The 13593-nt window shown below is 40.3% G+C and overlaps 1 protein-coding gene across 5 annotated transcripts in view; it reads right to left on the bottom strand.

Annotated features, from left to right (window-relative positions):
* MACF1 (microtubule actin crosslinking factor 1) overlaps window positions 1–13593 on the bottom strand; it is a 483848-nt gene that overhangs the window by 283626 nt on the left and 186629 nt on the right. For all 5 annotated transcript variants that reach the window (XM_082247546.1, XM_082247537.1, XM_082247539.1 and 2 more), the window contains 3 exons: window positions 12291–12380; window positions 11375–11452; window positions 8623–8715 (listed from right to left, as the gene is read on the bottom strand). In XM_082247546.1, the coding sequence (XP_082103672.1) occupies window positions 8623–8715; window positions 11375–11452; window positions 12291–12380 (261 nt within the window). The remainder of the gene's footprint in view (window positions 1–8622; window positions 8716–11374; window positions 11453–12290; window positions 12381–13593) is intronic.

Genomic DNA, 13593 nt, shown 5'->3' with positions numbered 1-13593 from the left:
TTTTCCGTTGTATTTAACACACACAACTGCAAATGTTATTCTGCTTCCTGAAATGTATTAATCTCCAGCATGCTAATACAGCGACAAGCTCATCATTTACACCAGTGTCTGTTAACAAATATAACACTACAATTCCCCTACCAAAGTCACAAAAGCAAATTTTAAGGCTGGTTTACTAAAAACACAATAAAAATCACCAGCATTAAATCCCATGCCCGTCTCAGCACATTCAAAAGGACCATGGGGGCTGCACTGGTGCCAGTCACCAGTAATCCCAATAAACTGTAGCCATTGAAGAACAATTTGTCTCTCAGTGACAGGCTCCATGGAAGTGTAAACCGATTCACAACACACACCAACTGAACATTTGATTAAATACAGTATATGCAGATTTGTTTTATAGAGAATCATAAAATTTATGAATCACAATTGTTTGGATTCACAAAATGCACGATTCATTATGCATCACAAAGACCTGCATGCAAATATTTAAGGGGAAAGCAATTTGGCAACTTGCATTAGCTATACGATTCTCTACTGCTGCACATCATTACCAATCATCATGCCACTTTTCATTTACTATGTCACCGATATTTAACATATCATATGCAAACCGCAATCGTACTTATTAAAAAGAGTTTGTGTAAGCAAATGGATTCAGCATTTCCCCAAGACCATAAAGGACATCCCCATCAACTTAAATCAGTTCTTCACCCTGTTTGAAAAAAAAAATAAAAATCAACAGCTACAAATACTGTAGCTGCCGACTTTAAAAAAAAAATACCACCACATGTATATAATACAACACACATGTCCTTGTCTCAATTATTAAAAAGCGGTTACACCCCAAAAAAGTTCTATCATGCCTTCTGAACTTGTCTAAAACAGCTTTTAGAGGACACGATGTGTTTCTTTTTTAAAAAGAAAATTTGCATAGCTATTCACCAACTAAAGATGCATTTACATTCTGTTTGACTTGAGCAAAAAGCAAATATTATTAGGCTATAACCTTTGCTTTTCTATTGTAAATTATTGATTTTACATGGAACATGCCACATTTGGCCACTAGATAGAGCTTATAGTAGTTTCTTATACTACCTACATCTGGTGGCCAAATGCTGGATTTTCCATTTAAAATCAATGATTTACTATCAAAAGCACAGGCTATAGCCTAATAAGAGTCACTTAATGGTCCCATTTGCACAGAACAAATCTACATGCACTAAGTCAATGGCTATGCAAATTCTTTACAAATTAACCCCTGGAGGTAACCAGCCAAAACATGGCCTACTGGACCTACAAGGAACAAAAATAACCAACAAGTAGCAGAAATTATTTTCCCCTTGACTGCAAAGAAGTCATTCTTACACAAATAGATATAGCCTAAATTCTTAATTATATGGATCAGTACACTGGCAAAGTATTCATAGACCATGGAACATTCCCAAGTAATAAAGGAGAAGAGTGGGCAACAATTAGGCAAACAGAACTGTGTCAACAGGAACAACAAGGGTCAACAGACCCAACTTCAGAGTGCCGCTGCAAGAACTCTGGATCAAAAGGCTGCATCTACAGAATATTGGATAGCCACCTGGTAGAACTTTAAGAAAGTATGAGCAGAGGGCCAAAATGACAGCCTTACAGAGCTGGGCTAAAGAGGCCTAGTGCAAAAATGCCCAAGAAACTCCAAATGATCTAGTGAAATGAGCACATAAAAGCATAGCATGATATTTTTCCTTGAGAGCCAAGCTCTAAAAGTTCAGATTTTTTATCCATGCCCCAACACTGGATGTGGAAGCAGAATGTTCGTTGCAAGATCCTTAGAACAAGAAAAATAGGGAATGTCTGATCAAAGTGGTCTGACTACATCAAGACAATGAAGAGAGATTTCCTCACTGAGGTGGAAGACATATCATCTTGGGAAAAAGAATGGTCTTCACAAAAAAGATTGAAACCAGAGGTCTTTAAAAGGGAATAGACAAGGCTTGTCTTAGTGTCCTTAAGGCCATGCTCTAGTCAAGACCTGATTGTAGGAAGGCCAGAATGCACAGAACAGAGGAATCTCTGAAATTAAAGTCGCTGGTGTCCACACCAGGCAAAGAAAGATTTATAGGTACAATAGTAGACCTTCCTGAAAGTGGCTTTTCTAGCTTTCAGCAAGGTAGGAATAAAAGACTCAGAGACCCCTTTATCTTTTAGAACCTGAGCTACAACAGCCATGCTATTTTAAAGCCAGAGATTGTGAAGCAAGATGGTAAAAACAGGGCTTTGAGAGAGTAGATCTTGTCTCTTGGGAAGAGGCAAGGGATCATCTGCTAGAAGTATGTATACCAGGGTCTTTTGGGCCGATTTGATGCAATTAGTCACGGTTTTCCTCTCCTGCTCTTTATAGAGCAGACAAGACAGAATTTGTACTGGATGGAAGGTGTATATTAGCCTGAACTGAGATCAGGGAATTATTAAGAAATCTGAGGCTATGGCTAGAGGATTATTGCTCTTGGCTGTAGAGGAAGTTTGTTGTGGAATATTGAAGCTAGGATGTCTATATCTGGAGTCCCATTTCTGTCATATCAGATTAAAGATGTCTGAGTTTGGGTCCATTCTCCTTGATCTAGGCAGTGGCACCTGAAGATACAGGCCTAAAATCAGGGGTCTCTATAAATATATTTTGCCTGTGCCCTGTACTGTACGATTAGGGTATGAACAAAATCCATGGTTCATCGCCAGAGTGTTTGCCAATGACCCTTTCATCCAAGTAATTTGAATAGTGGTAGAACAAACCGTGGTTCCTGCTGCCCTCAACCAAATCCTGTGAGCAGAGAGCAGGGTCGAGCAGTTGTGTGTGTGTGTGTGTGCGTGTCTATGGATGCACATCGCCTGGTTCGGAAGCAAGCCCGCATGTCTGCCACCATAGCAAACAGCTTGTTATGGTGGCAGACACTGAAAAGGAGCGGCCAAGAGTGCCAGTGGGGGACCCCCGAAGAGAAGGTTTTGGCTGTTCTGTTTAATTCCATTGCATAGAGCAGGCAAGTATAATATGTTTGTTATTTTGTGTTTAGATTATTTCTATTAAATTCAGAAAAGACATAACAATACAAATCAATCAAAAACACAGATGATATTCCCAAAATAAGCACAAGAAAAAACACTAAGTCCCTAAGGATTGTGTATACCCCACAATATACATACAATTACCAGCTTGCAGTATAAAGAAAGAAGAAAGAGGAAAAAAGACAAATGGGAGGTGGCCACTTTAAAACATCAATACCTTTTCCGGTCTTCCTCCCAACTGTCTAAAGTCAACCCAACCCCTCCATCTCTAGACCCTAAACCACTATAGCAAAACAAACCAAAAAGATGTGTAAACTATTTATTGTAATTCAGAGGAAAGAACCAAGGGGACCCCTATGAGACTACCTCCCTTATTCTACCCATCACTTCCCATACTGTGCGCTTATATCCTTCCACCCTCCCTTCCCACCCACCTATTAAACCATTCCAGCCCATGCCTATAGCTACCACCTCGATTCTACCCTAACAATGTGTCCCCTTGTCCATACCCCCCAATCCCACCCTCTCTCACGTATATTCACCCATTCCAGCTTTAAAAAAGGTATACTATCTCAGTGAGCAAAATTGCGGCTTCAAGATTCTGTGAGAGAAAAAAAAAGGGGGGGGAGCAGAAGGAGAAAGGAGGATGAGCAAAGGATGGAGGCGTATGGCCAGACAGGGCTTAACTAAGCGATTGCCTGTCATCCTTTTACCATATTATAAAGTTTCCTCCATCTCACCCTCTCGCCCCTCATGAATTACATTCTCATTACTAATACTTCGTATATAAACTGAGGATTGTTTGAACTCAAGCCAACTTCTCCAAGTTCCATGGGATTTTTAATAAAAGTCAATTTTCAGGTGTATTAATTCCTCCACTAATCTAGTACTTCTCTAAACCAATCCATCATAGTTGGTATTTTCTTTGATTTACAATATTTTGGGATTAGTATTTTCGCTGCATTCAACAAGAATGGAATAACAAACGCTTCATATTTTTCTCTTGGTTCACCTGTGACATTAAACAACATTGCCAGGAGTCTTGCCCAACTTCAGAACTGCTGATCATCTTGATTAAATTCAAGATTTTTCCAATATAACGGAATCCAAGGGAAATGCCACCATATATGGGCATGTGTTCCTTTGCTCTCACACTCCCTCCAACAAAGGGATGACACATCTGGGTTCATCCTGTGTAATTTTGAGGAACATAGTACCACTTACTTAGCAGTTTATAATTTATTTTAGCCTCATATCTTATATGAGGTGGAATGCATATAATCGATAACTTTACGTTTTAAACTTCTAGGAGGGGTTTATTGAGTGTTCCCAGCCCGCCAAAAGACATGAGGACCCAGGATCAGGGAGCGATATCAACATCCTGTATATATTGGATATATCATGTCTATTTATCCCCCCCTAGTCCACAAGCCTTTCCCATGGATTGAGCTTACGAACGGAAAAAAAAAAAAGTTTTGTAGGGAACCCACAAAATGCTGGAGTTGCCTCTATCTCCACACAATCCACAGTGAGGAAACGTACCTACCTCTTAGTTCAGATTATGAGCAAAGAGCGTTCCCATTCAGAACATCCTTTAATCTCAAACAATCTGAGGAGGTCCATTTTAAATGCATCTAATGCTTCTTCCCCAGCAGGAAGTAGTTTATACCTGAGAGAGGCATCAAAGGACAATTGTATTGCCATTGCATGCTTTTATATAGGTTGTCCCAAGTTCTTAAAGTCCCTGTTGTAATGGAGGCCAAGTCTTTAGACAAACCTCTGTATTGCCTCGGCATCAAGATTGGCCCAAAGGTGATTCACTTATAATTTCTTTCAATTGTACCCATTTTTGTTTTTTACAGGAAATGCCATGTACCCAATCTATTATTCTCACCAGCACTGCTGTTTTATCGTACCTCTCAATATCTGGCGAGAGACAAACCTCCAGTTGATTCAGATCTAACCAGTATCTTTTAAGCAACGGGAGGGCCTCTCAGTTTCAAAAATGAATCTCTTCATTAATGCTCTAAAGGTTTTAAAATATGCCCCCGGAATATTTATTGGGAGAGCTTGGAAAATGTATAGAGCTTTCAGGAGGGTTACCATTTTAATCACATTTATCCTACCCAACCAAGACAACCTACCGAGAGAATATCCCTTCAGACCTTGTTCGATTTTAGTGAGCAGAGGTAGGTATTTATCTTGGTATAAGTTGGTTACTGACGCAGATAGAAATATGGCCAAATATTTCAGACCCTTCTGCTTCCATTCAAGAGGATACAGAGGTCTGAGGGACCTATGCTCCACTGGGGAACAGAGATACTTAATACTTCAGATTTCTCCACATTGAAGTTCAAATTTGCAACTTCCCCGTATCTTTTCAGTTCAGCCTGAATATATTAGGGAGCGGCTGTATGGGATTAGATACGTAGAGCATAATGTCATCCACAAGTTCGGATACCTTATGTTCTTGTCCAGCTACTTCTATTTTCTACTTCTATCAATTTCTTGGTTTGCTCGTATAGTTGCTAAAAGGGGGGTCTAAAGACAACACAAAGAGCAAAGGAGAAAGTGGGCATTGCTAACACGTACCATTGAAAAACGCAAAGGCCGCAACAGGGTCCCATTCACTAGTAATTGAGTCGTTGGTCTGGAGTACAATGCCTCCATCCACTTATACATACGCGGGCCCAAGCCAACATATCACAGTGTCGAGAGCATATAATCCCAGTCCAGTCTATCAAAACCCTTTTTAGGGATCAATTGATAGAAAAAGTACTGGGTTTCTTTCCTTTTTTAGCTCTGTGCATTAGGAGAATAGTTCTCAATACATTATCTCTCGCTTCCCTCCCAGGGATAAAGCCTTCTTGGTCTTTCCCTATCCAACATACAGTATCTCACAAAAGTGAGTACACCCCTCACATTTTTGTAAATATTTTATTATATCTTTTTATGTGACAACACTGTAGAAATGACACTTTGCTACAATGTAAAGTAGTAATTGTATAGCTTGTATAACAGTGTAAATTTGCTGTTCCATCAAATTAACTCAACACACAGCCATTAATGTCTAAACTGCTGGCAACAAAAGTGAGTACACTCCTAAATGAACATGTCCGAATTGGGCCCAATTAGCCATTTTCCCTCACCGGTTTCATGTGACTCATTAGTGTTACAAGGTCTCAGGTGTGAATTGGGAGCAGGTGTGTTAAATTTGGTGTTTTTGCTCTCACTCTCATACTGGTCACTGGAAGTTCAACGTGGCACCTCATGGTAAAGATCTCTCTGAGGATCTGCCAAAAAGAATTGTTGCTCTACATAAAGATGGCCTAGGCTATAAGCAGATTGACAAGACCTTGAAATGGAGCTGCAGCACGGTGGCCAAGACCATACAGCGGTTTAACTGGACAGGTACCACTCAGAATAGCAAACACACCTTCAAGATGACCACTGCCTTGCTAAAGAAGCTGAGGGTAAAGGTGATGGACTGGCCAAGCAGGTCTCCAGACCTAAATGCTATTGAGCATCTGTGGGACATCCTCAAATGGAAGGTGGAGGAGTGCAAGGTCTCTAACATCGACCAGTTCTGTGATGTCGTCATGGAAGAGGACTCCAGTGGCAACCTGTGAAGCTCTGCTGAACTCTATGCCCAAGAGGGTTAAGGCAGTACTAGAAAATAACCGTGGTCACACAAAATATTGACATTTTAGGGCCAACTCGGACAATTACACTTAGGGGTGTACTCACTTTTGTTGCCAGAGGTTTAGACATTAATGGCTGTGTGTTAAGTTAATTTGATGAAACAGCAAATTTACACTGTTATACAAGCTGTACACTTACGACTTTACATTGTAGCAAAGTGTCATTTCTACAGTGTTGTCACATGAAAAGATATAATAAAATATTTACAAAAATGTGAGGGGTGTACTTACTTTTGTGAGATACTGTAAAAGGCTTCAACCTCACAGTCAATAGGTTGGTTATTCTAAGAAAAACAAAAAGCAGTAACAACAGCTTTAACAATACAAAAAACAGTGAAGGTTATCCTTTCTTTTTCTATAATGCAAATTCTAAGCAATTATTTATCTAACAAGAATCCTAAATCTAACCAGTCTCCATAAAAAAAAAAAAAAACTATACACATACTCACTGGTAAGAAGAATCTGGAAGTCAGGTGAGTGCAGTTCAAACATCACAACAACAGACCCAGTCTTTATATTAGTGCTGTTACACTAGCATAATTTACAATATTGTCTTAAAATAATGCTTAGAACTGAATTCCAGTGGCCACGTAGCCAATGCATCTAATAAACGATAGCCGAAAACCAGGTACTCTTTATGGAGGGATCTGGGGTCTAAAAGACCCCAAACCCTTTCTCTGCACAGTGAGGAGTTGGTTGGAAAGTAGATAGAAGAATCCAGGGTAAAATAATAAAACTAGTGAAGAAAACGATTTCTGCATAACAGAGAAGATACTAGCAAAGAAATAAAGTAAAAAGTTCTCACGCAGTGGGGTAGGGTTACGCCCTGCCTATAACCCAGGGTCTATGAAAATCCAGCCTGTGTTTTATATTACTAAAAGATTAGGATAAAGGTAGATTAGTCCAAATTATTGCAATTCGCCAAGTGCCATATCTGCTATGCCTGCAAGGCCGACAAAGGGGTACAATACTCACAATCCTGAGTGAGACCAACAATAAGAGGGAAGGAGAAGTACCTGGGAACCTCGGCATCCCCAGTTACACCATGACCTGTGCTGTAGCACATCTGCAGTATACCACCTGCTTGGCACCTCCACATGTCCAGTGTGGTCTTCCAGCTGCTCCTGCACAGTGGAGTCACTGAGTCACATTTGCACAGACAGCAGACTGTGACCAGAGAATATAAGGAAACGGAACCCACTGTAGCAACAAAAGGGTGTCCCACAGTACCCTCTAATGGCATTACCAGCTGGAACCTGCAGCTCACAGAAATGGTGGGGAAATCTCCACCTGTGCTAATAGTCCTACCGACCAGAAAACCGTCACTGCTATAGCGCATTGAGGCTCAGTAGAGAAGCACAGTTAAAGTATATTTATGTGTATCGAAGGGCTCTCTCGGTCCATCACCTAAGGACATCAGCAAAAAATGAGACAATGTTGGTAGTAGTAGAAGTTATGTCAGTGTCAAGTTTTGCTATTTGCCATTGTCCAATAACCTAGTGGTGGAGTATAATCCAATAGTCTAAGAATTAGTTCTATGTCATATGCTGTATGAAGAAGAAAAAAAAACGGGTAGGATTATAGGACTATGAACAAGGGGGCATATACAAAATTTGTAATATACAATTAAAATTGTGCTTTTCTTCTGCGTGTTGCTGATGTAGAGTTCCCCTCACTTCTTATGTGATAAAATGTTGGCACATTATCATTTCCTTTTGCTACAATATATGTTAAATACGGAAACACCATACTGCTGCAGTTTATATTTGTGCCCACATTGCTTAAATTGAATTCCCAATTCTACCAAACAGCTGTTTAAGTAGGTAAAATTCATAATAAAACAGTCTACATATTCTGAAAATTCACTTACCTGAAAGTGAAGGATTATGGTCCAAATCAGCCCAAGGGTGAGTTTTGGGTTCCCGTCAGTAATATCGTCATTCCGGATATTGACCAATTTCACCTATACACAAACATATAGAATGGTATCTTCTTCAAGGCATTGCAGATCCTGTTTAAATGTTAACTCGTTGCTGTCTGCCTACGACTTCTCAAAAATGACAGTATGTTTATTTACTCAAAACATCAAAGTGTCCACTTCACAGTAGCGCTGTGATAAACTTGTGTTCAAAATATCATTAATATTCCCTTTTAAATAAGTCGACCATAATTACTGTAAGAAATAGTGATTCAATCTTACCCAAAAAAAAAAAATTCTACATCAACAGCCCACCTCTCATGCTGAAGTGATCCCACTTCCCATACAGAAAGGCATTTACCAGAGTGCCATGCCTTTCACTCTCATGGTTGGCATAGCTCGCTTGTATGATTGAATACCAGCTGTCAGATCTTTAAACATCACCATGTTTCTCCATCAGACTCATAACTGGCCATTCACATATGAGAAAAGAAAAGAAAGGATGCCTCTAATGGTACAGTACCCAATAAAATAGACCATTTTAAAAAGTGGGAAACCACTCAAATTTAAAATCAACTGTGCGCTTATCAATGAAACAAAGTTGAAATGGTGTCTGGTATCACCCAGCATGGTGATAGACTAAACAGTCTTACCACCTCCGGATTCCTTGGACAGTGCACTCCGTCACTTTTGGTTCCAGTCCTGACCTCACTTCTGGTCATCGTGTAGCCACGCACCAATGCATTTTGTCACTTTCAACTTTATTACAACCCTGTAACACAGTCGGAAGTGATTAAAGGCATTTGGGTGTGGCTACGCGAAGACCGGAATTGACCATGCTGGGTGACCATACTTGGTGATACAGGATACGTTTCAACTTGGTTTCATTGATAAGCGCACAGTTAATTTTAAATTTGTGAGTGGTTTTCCACTTTTTTAAATAAAGGTCTATTTTATTGGTTACTGTACGATTGGAGGCATCTTTTCTCTTCCTATCTCATATGTGAATGGCCAGTTATGAGTCTGAAGGAGAAACATGGTGATGTTTAAAGAACTGACAACTGGTATTCTATCACACACTCTGGTAAATGCCTTTCTGTATAAGAGGGATCACTTGAGCACGAGAGGTGGTGTGTTGATGAAGAATCATTTGTTTTGTGGGGAAGATTGGATCAGTATTTCCTACACGATTTATGGTGGACTTATTTAAAAGGGATTATTTATGCCATTTTGAACACAAGTATATCACAGCACCACTTTGAAGTGGACGCTTTGCACTTTGTCATTTTGAATTTATTGATTTATAATGGTGGCAGCAGTCAGATGTGATTAATATTTATTATTTACAATTTTTTTATTTCTTTTGTTGTTGTATTTATTGGGATTTTAGAAGTTTGATTTTTCACAGTTGTTTATACACTTTTAGAAAGGTTAATTCATTGGATACCTCACAGTGCAGGGATTCACTTGCATTTATGTTCATTTACTGTTTACTTATAGGTGACCATAAGCACCGGGCCGGGGTTGTGGGAATAGGCCATTGTGCTCATCAACATGAGGAAAAGGTGCTTTGCCAGGGGGGGGGTTGTTATAGGTCTGGAAGTCACCAAGCTCTCCCACAAGCAGCCTGAGAAGGAAGCGGTCACATTTAGCAGCAGTAGTAATACCATTCTTAAATGTACAACTTTCCTCTGAAACCAGAGGTTTGGCACAGCAGTACAACCATTTATTTTGGCTGTTTGCCAAACCTCCAAATAAGCAAAATTCGGTCCCAACATGGGTTTGGACTGAATCAGGAACTCATTACTATTACTGATAATTACAGGACTTTATGACATATCAGGAAGGGGGAGTGTGCTTTCTTGGACAAACTGTTTTTGGCTCCCACTCCCTCCCTGCAGTCTCTGAGTTCCTTTGCGCTTTAACATAGCTCACAGTGTAGGAAAGCGTATGGCATTCCTGTATAGCCGCTGCTTGAGAAAAAGAAAGGCATATTTTAGCCTTAAACGTTCCCTGAAACTGACTCTATTCTACTGATTTTTCAATAAGATTTACTTAGAGCCTTCTGGCAGTTTCTATCCACACAACTCCGTTCAATCGGTCACTCACAAAATTGCCCTCTGTAATAGCATCTCTGTGATCTGGCCGTGCAAAAAAAAAAAAAACACTGAAAAAATACCTAAATCGTTGGCTTGATAGCTAGCCACAGGTTTTAGAGAAGGCTGCTTAAAAGAGAGGAGAAAGTTTTTGATACAGCCACAGTGAATAGTGTTTGGCAGGTATGCACACATACACACAATCTTTCCCTAGCTTTTTTACAGGGACTGCGTGAAAAAAAATAGGAAAAGGTTTAACTTTGCTTCAACTAAAACTGGCCTTAGGTAGTTTTTTTTTTATTGTAAACAGCCTGTGGGTCGATATTTTTCAATAAATTCAGTTTTCTCCATCCACACAAACAAGGTGGATGGTGGATTTGAGAAATCGAGAAATGTTATAGGAACATGGTGGAAAAACCTAAGTCAATCGAGCAGGGATGGCCACCCATTTATCAAAATTTGGCTGGTCCCTGCTAAACTGACGTGGAGGGTGATAGGAGACATTTCGCTTGAAAGAGTAGAACCCAATAAACATGCATCTAGTAAAAAGAATAGTGTCTTATTTGTAATTGTAAAGACAAAATTTGAGCCCATCACTCATAATTTACCTGACGTTGTTTGAGGAAATCCAGCGCAATTTGCACATTCTGAAGGCGGTGGAATCTCATCCTACCTTTCTCTCTGGGCTGCAAAGCAAGGTAAACTTTTTTCTTTAAGAATTAAGACACAGAGAGACCATATGAACCTGGAAAACTGAGCAGCAAGCATACTAGAAGAGGTTAAAGAGCATTAGAAATATGACGATGAATGAATAGAAAAAGAGGGACCTACATAGAGACACTATAAAAAAACACAAATATTTTAGGAGGTATAAAAAGATGAAAATACAATTTAAAAATGACAAGATAACATAAGGAAGTGGTAATGAAAAATTAGAAAGAACAGCTGTGTATAAAAAAAAATAAATAAAAAAATAAAAGCACAAGATTGTGAGGTAAGGAGAAAAACAAGTGACTACAAACAGGACAATCAAGTAGTGGATGGTGGGAAGAAAATAATGATATGTGGATTAGGTGACACCTCACACCTTTTGTTTTCCTGTGTACAAAGCTATAAGTTATTTGTAATTCACCCCGTGCAGTGACTGAGGGAAGGAGGTGAACAAGCACATGTGATTACATGTACATGTTTTGAGCGTTCCCTTCATGCGCATGCTAAAATCACACAGCACACATCCACCTCCCACAAAGCTCCTGTGCTGTGCCCATAAGCAGATAGCCCAGTGCTGGAATCGATCCTCCCACTGGGTTAGCTGACAGAATGGTAGCTCTAGTGACATACAGCATTGTCAGGGTTGTCCTCTGAATCCTCTCCCATCAAAAGGCGTCGAGATGGCTTACGGGTGAGTCGAAGGCTCCAGGGAGCCTCGGGGTCCTTGTTCTGATGGACATGGCAATGAGAGTGTGAGGACAAGGGAGTGAATCAATGGCAAAGCACACACAGCAAACAAAAACAGATACTTACTAATCTAACGCCAGAGAGAACTTCCAAAAGGGAGATAAGATTGTGTCCATCTCGTAGATCTTCATATAGATCATTGATGTGCTTGCGAACCTGTCAAAATGACAATTATTGTCGCCATTGGTGGCCCAGACATATTCACAAGGTAAAAAGGCAGAAAGGTGAGCTTAGTTTAATTTAGATCAGTGGTCTCCAGACTGCGGCCCTTTGCTTGCTTTTATGTGGTTCTTGGGGTGCTATTTTATTCACTGACAACAATGAAGGGCACAATTCCTACCAGTGATATCAACAATGGAGCACAGTTCCTCCCAAGGACACCACAAATGGGGCCCAATAACACCAATGATGTGGCACAATTCCTCCCAATAACACCAACAATGGGGCCCAATTAAACACATATGATGGGGCCAATTCCTCCCACTGACACCAATGATGGGGGATTGTTTATTCCCACTAATCCTGGGACATTTTGTACTCCCAATGGCCATAGTCTGCCCCCTCCCTAATGTCTGGAGGACAGTAAACTACCCTTTGTTTAGAAAGTTTTTAGACCTCGGATCTACATAAATGCTTACTGTGTAGTCTGTTTGCATATCTTAAACCTCACATATCTGTCAGCTATAAAGCCCCTTTCAGACAGGGCAGATCCCGTCCAGTGGATCCGCCTGCTCAGCAGGGATCTCTCTGCTGATTCCTGCTGAGCAGTATGACGACAGGTCCATGTCTACTCTGCTGTGCAGAGCAGACACAGGCCACTGTTATCTATGGAGCGGTTGGATGGAAACTGACTGCCTATCCATTTCCATCCGACTGCCATCTGATCCTATCCGTCGAGTGAATGGGGAACAGATTCCCATACGTCTGTTTTAGTGGTCCGGATCGGATACATGTCCACTCAAATCAGCCACTCCATAGAGAATAATGGGTGGTGCGATCGGTTCCGCCTGTTTTTCTCTCCCATGGTGTGAAAGAGCCCCAGGAACCAAATTTTGTTCCTGAAGCGTATCCAAACCCAAGAACAAAATTGCCATATTTTGCAGGGTAAAGGTCCTCACATGTGCTGGCTGCATTGATTTTCTAATTTTATGCTTTTAATGCTTCAATTTTACCTTGTAATCTCGCCTGTTCTAGGGTAACAATATTCGTTTTGCTAAAATAATGAAACCGCGGCATTGTCACACAATGCTACCAGTTCCTAATTTTGGGGTTTAACATATCTCCCTCTCAATTACATAACATAGGAGGGAGGGGTTCTACAGTTTGCAGAAAAAAACTATGAAGGCTGATCATGATCACGTTTGAGATT

This window comes from Pelophylax lessonae, assembly GCF_965119305.1.
Source record: "Pelophylax lessonae genome assembly, chromosome: 2".
Classification (NCBI taxonomy): Eukaryota; Metazoa; Chordata; class Amphibia; order Anura; family Ranidae; genus Pelophylax; species Pelophylax lessonae.
The sequence above is the reverse complement of the archived record's forward strand: the minus strand, read 5'-3'. Positions and strand labels throughout refer to the sequence as shown.